An 11,719-nucleotide genomic window follows, 5' to 3' on the forward strand; every position below is an offset into this window, starting at 1 on the left:
TCATACATGACTTGATGGGGGAAAAATACATTTTTATAAAGATGTTTAGACAACTTTGCACATCAAGTAGGAATTGATATGAATCAGACAATTAAAAAATACGCCAAATATAAATTTTATCTTTTGTGAGTGTGTTTTCTTTTTGATTTCTTGTCTATGACAATGACTGATTTTATTTAGCTTGATAAAATACATTACATTACGCATAAAAAAATACAAGTAGCATGTATGAAATGGGAATAAAATAAGCATTTTGTGCTTTTTCCTAAATAAATAAATTAATATTAAATATCTAAATGATAAAACTAGCAATTAAGGAATAAATATATTAACATTGCATTTATTATTTATAGTGAGGATTTACTGTACATAATTTAATGATGGGATCATTCACAGAAAAAAACAAAAACATCCTGATGTTTCATATTTTTTATTAAAATTTATAAAAGAGCATCTTTTATGTTAAAGGGACATTAATTGATAACTGTGAACCAATTAGCTTTAAGTGTCATTATCCTGTGTTTATATGTACTTGCATATTTTAGTAAGTATAAACTACTTATACTTAAGTAGATAATATTTAAGTATAAGTAGTGGGAATAAAACTGGTTAACTGGATAATAGAAGCTGACTTATTCTTTTTTTTTCACCCAAATTAATAACTCCTTAATATTGATTAAAAAAGTATTTGTTCAATTGGCAGACTATTTCACTTGGGAAAAATGTCTTGTTATAAGTGAATTTATCTCCCAGTGGAACTAGTACTTTAAAAAATATAAATATTAAGAAATTATTTACTTAAAACAAGACATATATATTCATAAAACGTCAGTTTTTCTTATTTCAAAAGTTTTACTGTTGATAAAAAAAACTTGCTTGGAGAAAAGCTCAGAAATTTGGAGATTAATCTCACAAAAATCTTCTAGAAAAAGCATGGGAATTTCTGAGTTTGAAAAGCAAAACATGCTTGACTTTGCACTTGAAACTATACAAAAATATTTTGTGTTTGACTCTGTGGTCAAGAAACACTCCAGATCTTAATCCCACTGAGAATCCTCAAAAAACTTAGTGAACAACATCAAACATTATGACATCTTCCAAGCACAGGTAATATCAACCAGTAATCCTGCAATTTACATGAGAAAGTTTAACATTTTCATTACTGGAACTTTACAAAATTTTGATTATCTTTAATTAAGGTATTTGAAACACGTCAAATATTTAATATTAAATTGTCAGTGAAAAGGTTCTTACAACATTTAAGCTAAAAAAAAACAAAAAAACATTTGACAGTCTCAAAACTTTTGGTCACACATGAAGATCATAACAAAGATTAACTTCTTCTTGTGTTAATAGATAAAATTACCATAATAAAACCATAACTATATGTGAGCTACCTCAGGCGTCAATAAGGCTTGAAAAGTTCCCGGACATTGCAGAGCATTCTTCTTCTGCTTCTTCAGGAGTTTCTGCTAACAAACAGAATCCATAATTAATGAGGGCGAGTCGTCCAGGTCCTGAAGCAGCCCAGAGCATCACACCGCCATCACCATGTTTGACTGATGTTTGTTTTCTGCTTTTAGTTTTATCTTGGTCCCAGTTTTGTCTCGTTGGTCCACAGAAATATTAAGGAATGTTCCTTAATATTGATGAATACTTGCTATTCATCAATATTAAGGAATTACTTCCTTAAAACAAGCTCCTATATCCTTTTGAAAAGGAACTCTTAAGTTTGTTTTTCTTATTTCAAGTGAACTAAAATATTTTCTCTAGAAACTGGACAAAAACAGTTTTTGTTTAATGTTAAAACTTTTGACTGAAACAAAAACAAATGCATCTCTCTAACTTACTCACTGTTATTCATATTTACAGATGTATATGCATAAAAAGACCCACAAAGTGAAATGATTTGGTGACTTTTTGTGTTTTTTTTTGTCAACTTTAATAGTTATATTTTCAATGCTTACTTACTTCTCACTAAATTTGCTCAGTTTTCAGCTTTTTCAAAACAACTGTCAGCGTGTAAAACATTCAGACTGATTCTCTTCTGGTAGCTTCTGGTCCAAGGTCAAATGATTGTCGTGAAAAGCAGTGAGCAGAGAGGAGGAGGGGAGAAAGTTAGAGTCAGTTACCCTCCACCACCCTGATCAGCGCCCCCTCCTGGATTCCCTGGATGGAGCCCAGCTCGGCGGCGCTGTCCAGGACGGCGCCTCCCAGCTGCAGGGAGAAGCAGGAGCGCTGGAAGGTGAGTTCATGATCCATAAGCACCTGATGGAGCTCAGATATCGACATCTGCCCTGATACCTGAGAGGGGAGGATAATCAATCAATCAAGTTTATTTGTAAAGCACATTGACATCATACAAACACAGATACACAGTCATGAAGACACAAACAACCTGAGGGAAGTTGGAACATCACCTTCTTCAAATCAGACAGAATTGGTGTCAAATGTTTGTGGTACGTTTGTGCATCAAATCGTTTTGTTTGTGGTGCTATCATTTTAAATATACTAAGAAATGTTTCCAGAGGTCATGAAAGGTCAACCCCCCCCCAGCTTCTCCAAATCAGATAAAGTTGGTGTCTATCAACTCTGCTACATTTATTCTGGTTTGTGCAGTAAAAAATCTTTGTGCTGTTTTGGCTTTGAACCTATTAATGAATGTTTAAAGGTAATTTTGATTTTGTAAAAGTGGGGGGCTGGTTGACCTTTTGAACCCTATACTTTCATTAATATCTTCAAGGAGGTGATGCGCTCCATCTTCCTGGATTTAGTGAGAACGCCATCAGAGTGATCGACTGGAGGGAGGTAGAGGCACTTTTAGGAAAATACTGAAGAAAGCAGAACCTGAAGATCAAAACTTTCTGTTCCCGGCGGCTGAATTCGGACTGTAAATTTGTCCTCATGAAGATCAACGACTTCTCCATCGCTTGGCAGAGTTTTTCTCTTGTTGGACAGCTCATCCTCAGAGGTTTCTGAAGCCACACCTGAGGTTTAAAGAATTAAACCTTAAACATCATAATAACAGAATGTTTCACATAAATATGAACAAAGATGGATGCCAATCACCAACCTTTGACAAGCGGCTCCTCCTCTGAAAGAGGCTGCAAACCATTTTTATCCTGGTCCTCCTTTTCTCTCTTTATGTTTTCCGGGTCATTCATGTGAGTCTTGTTAAATATTTGTTCATCTACTAACTCATCAGTGTGGATAATTTCATTTTTTAAGTGATGGACTCCTGGATCTTCATCACTTAGTTCATGTTTTACTTGGAAGTCCTCATGAGTGTTGTTGCTTTTAGGTTCTGCACCAAAGTGTTGGGTCCTCTCAGAACCATTTCCACTGGGATGGATCAGTACCTGGTGCTGCTCAGGCCGAACAAACCTTGCTACGCTCTCTTCATGAAGCTTGATGTTTTGCTCCATTTCTGATTTTGCTTTTGTTGAAGCTGTGATGTCTTTAGCGTTCTTCGTCTGAATTTCTGGCTCAGAGTCAGTCTGAGTCTGAACCGCCGCACTAATCTGAATCTCCACTTCGGTTTGCGTCTCCACCTCAGAGAAATACCTGTCTCTTCCTTCCCTTGCGTCTCCTTCCACTCCCTGCGCCTCGTCTTCCTCAGAAACAAGCAGACACACCATGGGCTCCACCAGAGTCACTTCGCCTGCAGGGTTGCTGCTGAGTATGATGTCAGGAAACAGGAAGTGCTCTGGCTCAAGAGCAGGGTTTGCTATACCAGTTAAAGGGTTTATCATACTGTCATCCAACGAGTCAAGATCGATTTCCTCGCTTGATAGAAGAGGGGATTGCTCAGCGCCCTGTTGAATCGGATCGCCAGGATACTTGAAGAAGCTCAACAATCCGCAGCAGCACTGGAAGATGTTTCCCATCGTCGCGCCGCGTCAGGCTGGAAAGAGAAAAAAAAATTATTTGTACATTTACCCACTTTTTACGAGTGCTATTTGTTTTTATCTGTTATTTATCAAATGGGAATAATTTTGGGACTCTTACTTTACAAAAGAAAATTTAACTTAATGTGAGGAAGAAAAAAATTATGGAGCGTAAAGATCTAGTTTAGGCTTTGTGGAGCTTTTTCAAAAATATATGTCATCAGATGGACCAAAATATAAAGTTAAGGCAAAATTTAACTTTATATTTAATATATCTAAAATAATTAATATAAGCAACAAAAAATAATAAAATCAGGCAAAGAAAATTTTTTCCAAATAAATTTCAAAAATTTGTTTTGGATAAAACGTGTTTTTTTTTTTTTCTTCAAATCATCGGGTAAAAATGAAGGAGGATACTTCACAATAAAATAAAATTAAAAGTAAAAAATAGAGCTCAGTAAAATACTCCTAAACGTACATTTAAAAAAAAGGTACTCAAGTACATTTAATTAAGGTAAATGTAACGAGTTACTACACAGCTCTGGGTTTCACCCAACATAAACTGGACAATTTAAAATTTTAGATCCAGTCTTGTGGATGGTGCAGAACATTTAATGAATCCATGAAAGAAAAGTTTAAAAAGTAGGCTGGAGATGACGAAATCAGAGTTCAACCATATGAGGATTGAAAATAAATACAGCTGTGAACCAACACTTAAAAATACTGACCATTTGGTGCTTTAAATAATTTCTTATTTAAAGCACCAAATGGTCACGAGAGCCTAAACTGTTGCAGGTGAAGGTTTGCATGATCCTCGAACACAACAAAAATATGACATCAGGTGTGTGAGACCTACCATCCAGGGAAGACGAAGAGATCAGTCACTCTGTGTCATCTTGTCTCATATCTTCTGGTTTCCATCCTGGTGAAATCACAGAGTTTCCCAGGATTTCCTCCAGACGCTCTCCTGTCCTTGCTGTGCGACTACATTACACAAGCTGAGTGTCCTTCATGAGTGGGGGGAGAAAGAGGAGCTGTCATGCAGCCTGTGGGCCCTCTCCCTATTCAGACAATACCAACAGCGGCCAGCAGGGGGCTGCCGCTCTGCTGCACATGATGTAACTTCCTGTGTAATTCAGATTGACGCATGCAGATGGCAGCATGTGTGTTACCGCCATCTACTGGTGAAAAAACGATTCTTCTCATCTTCTCTTCAGAGACTGACTCAGAAAAGTTTATTATCACTTACTAACGAGTTACATTTACTTGAGTGACTTTGGAAGAAATGTTCTTCTAGGAGTACTTTTACTATGCTGTACTTTTTATGTTTACTTAAGTACTTTAATATGAAGTATTTCTACTCTTACTTGAGTAAAATTTATGAAGATCAAGCTTGTAGTAAGAAAAACTTGACCAGACACAAACACACCTGAAGTTCTTGTAAAAGTTTCATGAGTTTAATATTGAGAGGAATTGATTGGGAAAAATGTGTGTTTTGTCTGTTTTATGTTATTTTATAATGATGTTTTATATGAATAATTTTCATTTTGATCTTTAACAAATCAAATCTTCCACATAATTTTACATTTTAGTCCCTCTGATGATGTAATTTTTAATTATTAAAGTGACTCAGCCCTTAGCTGTTTATCAATTACTTTTTTACGCTTACTTGAGTAATTTCTTGAACGGCTACGTTTTAAATTTATTTAATTAAGAATACGTTGAAGTAGCGCTACTTACTTGAGTACTAATTTTGGGTACTCTCACCTCTGATTATTATTATTATTTACCATTATGTGACGCTAATGCGCAAATTTTTATGTATATTACTTACTTTTTTGGTGATAGACCAATATAATTTGCGAAAACTGTATAGTTTTTTATGTTATGGTCTTGTATATTATTATTATTATTTATTATTATTATTATTATTAGTGGTAGTAATACTACTACTCCTACTATTATCATTGCTACAATCTTGTTTTCGTATATTGTTATATATATATATATATGTAGCCTATATATATATTTTTTTTAAATTATAAATTGACTTCCTACTGATGCATTTTCAGATGAGCATCATGGTCATGGTTATGGACGTGGACCTGGTCGTGGTTGTAGTGGACCGGCCATGGTCATGGTCGTGGACCCTGGGGAGTTAAATCAAGTGATTCATTTTTGTTTGGTTTAGTTTTTTTTCAGCCAGCTTTGCTCTCTCAACTACACAACTTTGAGCTGTATTTTAGCCTCTTTCTGTTTTCTTTGACCTTTCTTCCTCAGAGCCAGGACTTTTTACTTTTTATTAATTTAATACATTGATATTCACACTTAATTGTTTTGTTTTTTTTACATACAAAAGTCCCAAGCCGGAATCTTCGTATTCGTGTTTCTGGTTCCCTTCTAAATTTAACACACAAGCGGCATCCACTATCAACGGCAACGAGCGACAAATCTGCTTCTTCTGATGATGTAAACATTTTCTTACGGATGCTGCCACCTACATGACGTCTACCAGCTGATGGGAGGAAGGATCTACAATAACGCTCCTTTGTGCATGTAGGATGGCTTGGATCAGATTCGTGTGCTGCTGTGGCCCAACGTACAGACATATTAAATTGAGAATCTGCTATAAGAATAGAACAATGGTGTTTTCAGAAACTCAATCTGAATATTGTGGAGTGTTTATATTTCAGTCAGTTTGATTGTATTATTAACAATATATTTAATGAATTTTAAATAATTGGCACAACATTTAAATTCCATGTTTTAAATTTGCAGACACTTTTGGTAAATGATGAATGTCCCTGGATTTTTCATGATGTAATCAGATGAATTCCACATTTTCTCTTTTCTTGTATTTACTGAAGCACCTCCTCTGTCCCAAACCACCTAAAAACAAACCTCGCAGCATTCACATCCTGTTTCCTCAAAGATTTATTTGGCATCAGCTGAAAAGAAGGTCTGCTGCCACCAGAGAGCGAGACATTAATATTCTGAACACACCAGGAGCAAATCAACTGCTGGAGAAACTCTCTGCTGCTGCTTGTTTATTCAGTAGTAGCTCCATTAAAGTTCATACTGTGTGAATAATAAATTAAATCTTGACTAACATTAAAATAAGATTTATTTTTCTGTAGCAACTCTATTTTTTCCCTTTTTTTTGCAGCTGCAGGGAAATGTTTCACAACAGAATGTTTGATTTTTAAGACCTGGGAAACTGACAACATGCAGCACATGTGTCAAACTCGAGGCCCGGGGGCCAAATCTGGTCCACTGTAGCCATTTATGAGGGACGCAAAAAATAAAACATTTAACATAACAGTTGTGTGCTTAAATGTAATCGTATCAATCGAATCAAAGCAGTTTTTTATCTGCCAAATTGCAGTATGAAATATGGAAAATAAACAAACCCATGTACTTTTTTACAGTAATGCACATTTGTGAGTTTACTGTAAATTTTCCACCAAAATGGTCAAAAACTTTGGGTTCATGTGATGCTCACTCCCACCTGCAAGTGGCAGTAAAAATGGATTATTTGTATTTTTTCTATTCTTCCTCTTTGTAACGTCACCAGGCCGGTAGAGGAGTCACACTTACATATTAAAATGTTCTAAGAAAAGTTTTTTTCCCCAGTGAAAACAGGGATGACAACATGAGTTATGGTTTGCCATAACAAGGCAAATTGTATGAATTTAATAAAGTGCAGGTAATACAACATTTCCATTTCAAGTGACCATCCTAAACATAAAGCAGGTTCTAGAGCTGCACCGATTTACAAGCCAGTCGATTTATCGGCGCAGATTTCCTTAATTTTGGGAGATCGGTGATCTGTCGATACTTACATGTGAAGCTGAACTTATCCACCTCAGCAAATACCTAAAAATGTCCTCTTCAGCTCTCACTTAAGAGAGGTTTGACCGACAGACCGTAATGTCTGCACATTTTAAGTTAACAATAGTCACTCCCCTATTGTTACCAATTCAGTGACTTTCTTGTTATATTTAGCAACATTTCAGACAAAAAACAATTTGGTATCGGCCAAATTCAGAATGCGGTCAGGTTTTCGGCGCAGCCCCAGCTGTTCCAGCTGGTGAAACATTCGCTGAACCCAGACGCAACACTGCTCTTCAGATTATAGGCAAACACATCTAAACCTTTCCAGGACATTTCACACCCTTAATTGGGTAATTGTATAAATACATCTAAGTCTAGTTTAGATTAACCATTTCCTGTGAAGCTAAATTATAAAACTTTATTTTCCAGATGTCTACAGACTCCTCCTCTGAGTTAACGGTCACAGAGCCGTTTCTCCCTCGCCTGCGCCCATATCCACCCTCCTGGGCACCCTGCTGTCCTCTATGTCCTCCCACTCGTCCTCCCCCTCCTCACCGTCCTGCAGCCTCATTGGCCGGCTCCAGCGGAGGAGGCGGTACCTGAGCGGCACCAGGAAGAGGGCGGGGTCAGGCATCGGGTGTGGACTCTGTGGTGACGTGACTCTCTCCTGTGGGATGCAGGCTCTAACCCTCTCCTCCCTCACACTGATGTTCTTCCTGGGTCTCCCATCCGGCTGGACGGCGGAGGCACCGGGATGAGGAGACAGAGGCCAGTCTGAGCCTCCTTCCTCTTCCTCCTCCTCCTCTTCCTCCTCCTGCTCTCCTTTCCCCCTCTGCCGCTGCTGGAAAAGTTTTAACCGTGCGCCGTGCAGCTCGTGGTGCAGCGTCGTCGTCATGACGTTTTGCCGCTGAAGTTCTCGATTCAGCAATGTGATCTTGTGGCTGCGGCGCTTCAGCTCCTCCAGGAAGCGCCGCTCCTCCTCCCGCAGGCTCCTCCCGAGTGCCACAGCCCGGGCCCGGCCGGCCCGCAGCTCCCCGCGCACCGTGACCATCATGCACTGCTGCCGCTCCAGGAGGCGCTCTGCGGCCTCGCAACGCACCGCCAGCTCTGCTTCCTCCTCTGATGGACGAAAACAAACACTTACCCAGAGCTGGGTAATAACTAGTTACATTTACTTAAGTAACATTTTGGAAAAAAAAGTACTTTTAGGAGTATTTTTACTGCGCTGTTCTTTTTACTTGATTCGTTTTATTGTGAAGTATCTATTCTCTCTCTGCTTTCTGGATTCTCTACTCACTGAATTAAAAACAAACATGTCACCAAAAACTCACCAGACACAGACCTGTAGTTTTTAAAGTTTTTTTACTGAAAGAAACTGATTTGAAAAAATATCATTTTTCCTGATTTTGTTATTTTTTGTTACTTATTTAAATTTTTGGTCCTTAAAAGATGAACTACCAGTTCTCAAGTAGACGTTTTGCCAAATACTTTTATACTCTTGGTATTCTTGGATGGCCACATTTTACTTTTACTTGAGTAACTTTATTATAAAGTATTTCTACTCTTACTTGAGTAAAATTTCTAGATTCTCTTCACACTGAATTAAAAACAAACATGTTGGAACCAAAAACTCACCAGACTCTGACACACCTGCAGCTTTTGTTCAAGTTTTTAGTTTTTAATTGAAAGGAACTGATTTAGAAACATTTAATTTTGCCTGATTTTATTATATTTTGTTACTTGTATGAATTATTGTCATTTTTCATCTTTAAAATATCAACAATTACTCTTAACTTTGTATTTCGGTCTGTTTGATCATGTAATTTTTAATATTAAATGAATTTACTCAGAACTCGAACTGCCTTGTTGCTGGATTGATTGATATGTAGTTTACATTAAAGCAGCTGTATGTAACTTTTATAAAAAGTATTGTTTTATATATTTGTTGAAAATGTCACTGTGTCGTGACAGTTTGTTATGAAACAGAAACTGAGTAAAATAGGAGTAAAGTAGGCATACTTTTCGTTCCCACTTCAAAATAGCACATTACATAAAAGCAGAATAAGATATGTAGAAAAGGTTAAGGCAGTTCATGTTTCTCTTTAAAGCTAATGATTATTTTTGTTTTGTCTAAGACGGAAACCAGTTGAAATAGTTAATTTTTTACATTTTTAATAATTAATTTGGACTATTACTTATTAAATCTGAATTCTTACCTGCTGTGTTCCTGTCAGGAAACTTGGAGTCCAGCTCACAGCTCAGTTCTACACAAAGGATGAGGCAAAGTCAGATTAGAGATTACAGATTGAAGAGAATAATCCATAATATAAACATCCACAGAAATGAATCCAGATTAGGAATACAAGTTATTGATTGAGTAGATTGCTCTAATCGATAACAATTCAATGATAAGCTTCCATTTTCCTAAAAACTTGAGTTTTGTCTTGTACCAAGATGGCCGACTGGTTTTCCATAACATAAAAAACTACATTTACCACAACAAGCTGAAGCTGTTCCATCACGCTGCACCTTGGCTGAATAAGAGCAACAGAGCTATAACTTAAGAGACTGTTGAAAATATTGAAAGCAGAACCCACACAGGACTTTGTTTGGACCGTTTCTTTTTCCTGTTCTGGTGTGGCGCCACCATCTTTTACTAGTCAATCAATTAGAACCCATTTTAATCTACAATTAATCCAGTTCAAATAGTTTCTAGTTCAAATATCTTTTACTACACTTGAAGTAAGACCAAACTAACTTACAAGTAACTTTTCAGCAATAAATAAGTACTAGTTTAAAGTCAATAATTTCTTAATATTTATGAAAAAGTACTTGCTCTTTTGGCAGATTATTTTACTAATAACATGGGAAAAATACCTTGTTATAGTGGAATAATCTGCCAATGGAAAAAGGACTTTTTAAAATCAATATTAAGGATTTATTTAGTTAAAACAAGCTTCTTCATCTTGCTGAAAAGTTACTTACAGTTAGTTTGGTCTTATTTCTAGTGGGCAGATTTACTGGCACTAGAAACTGCTTGGTAAGATGTTGTGTTTTTGCAGTGAGTAAGCTAGCTGATGCTACCAACCTTTTTGGCCATGAGAAGTTGAGCAGCCTCCATCTCCCAGAATGCTTTGTGGTTCAGTAAATATTTTATATACTAAATATTCTATCAGATGGCTTATTGATAGATATTGATCATGTCACGAGTCTATCGCGATATTATTGATTTGCTGTCAAACCTGATCCAAGATGAGCGTAACTAAAGGTTTTCACTACAAATGCCTTAAAGCAGTAACTTCCCATTTGGATTTGATGCTTCTACTCCCGCCTTCCTTTTGTAATACCGCCCTGGGCAACCACCCATATCAAACACGGGCAGATTGGTGGGACTGACCGTGACAGCGCCTCTTCAGGTGTGTGATCTCCAGCTGCAGGCCGGTCAGCATGGCCAGGTGCTCCTGCTTCAGGAAGCAGATCCCCCGGTCAACGCTGGCCACCTGCTGCTCCAGCCTCCCGGCGTCCATGGCTCAACCTTCACGCAACCTGAGCAGATGTTAGCAGCGGGACGTCAGACGCAGCACTAAGATTTAATATAAGAAAAGAGCCACTTAGTGAAAATAGCCGCTGTGTCACTCATCTCATGATTGATTTCGCTGCATGTGTTTTTCAGCTGTAGCAGCGTTTTAATCCAAATCCCTGTCTGTGGCCTACCGTGATACTGAAGCGGTATCCAGCTCAAAGCGTGTCTGGTGGATCTTCGTACTGTCCTGGACCGGTGTCTCTGTCCTCGCTGCAGCGAAATGCGGCGAACAAAAGCCCGAGCAGTGCGCTGAACTACCGTCTCCTGCTGTTCGGATGCGCTTCCAACGATTTCCCTGTCCGCATTCTGCAAAGCATGAATGAATCCTGCAGGATCAGGCTGAGTGGAAATAACCTACTCTTCACCTTCTGCTGTTTCGTGCAGTGCGGCGCTGCGCTCACAACAAAGCACTGAG

At 37.7% G+C, this 11,719-nt stretch overlaps 2 protein-coding genes across 6 annotated transcripts; both read right to left on the bottom strand.

The window, feature by feature from the left end:
- Positions 1–346: 346 nt before the first annotated feature.
- LOC122845131 (protein clueless) lies at positions 347–4,968 on the bottom strand. 4 transcript variants are annotated; one of them, XR_006372975.1, is made up of 5 exons: positions 4,744–4,968; positions 3,074–3,904; positions 2,848–2,987; positions 1,972–2,304; positions 347–1,472 (listed from the first exon to the last, which is right to left on the bottom strand). XR_006372975.1 is itself a non-coding variant. In XM_044141196.1 (5 exons), exons 2-5 carry the CDS (start codon positions 3,885–3,887, stop codon positions 1,399–1,401), a joined length of 1,200 nt encoding a protein of 399 aa, XP_043997131.1. In that variant the 5' UTR covers positions 3,888–3,904; positions 4,744–4,968; the 3' UTR covers positions 347–1,398. The 4 variants fall into 4 exon arrangements, 2 of the variants coding, with proteins under 2 accessions (XP_043997131.1, XP_043997132.1); XM_044141196.1 differs by having other exon boundaries at positions 2,133–2,304; XM_044141197.1 differs by having other exon boundaries at positions 348–1,469; positions 2,133–2,304.
- Positions 4,969–6,815: 1,847 nt separating this feature from the next.
- Positions 6,816–11,718, bottom strand: ccdc92bb (coiled-coil domain containing 92Bb). Of its 2 annotated transcripts, none has more exons than XM_044140755.1 (4): positions 11,436–11,718; positions 11,119–11,304; positions 9,938–9,985; positions 6,816–8,840 (listed from the first exon to the last, which is right to left on the bottom strand). In XM_044140755.1, exons 2-4 carry the CDS (start codon positions 11,246–11,248, stop codon positions 8,182–8,184), a joined length of 837 nt encoding a protein of 278 aa, XP_043996690.1. In that variant the 5' UTR covers positions 11,249–11,304; positions 11,436–11,718; the 3' UTR covers positions 6,816–8,181. The 2 variants fall into 2 exon arrangements, with proteins under 2 accessions (XP_043996690.1, XP_043996691.1); XM_044140756.1 differs by having other exon boundaries at positions 11,119–11,267; positions 11,436–11,708.
- Position 11,719: the final 1 nt, after the last annotated feature.

This window comes from Gambusia affinis, linkage group LG15 (genome assembly GCF_019740435.1).
Source record: "Gambusia affinis linkage group LG15, SWU_Gaff_1.0, whole genome shotgun sequence".
In the NCBI taxonomy this organism is placed as follows: Eukaryota; Metazoa; Chordata; class Actinopteri; order Cyprinodontiformes; family Poeciliidae; genus Gambusia; species Gambusia affinis.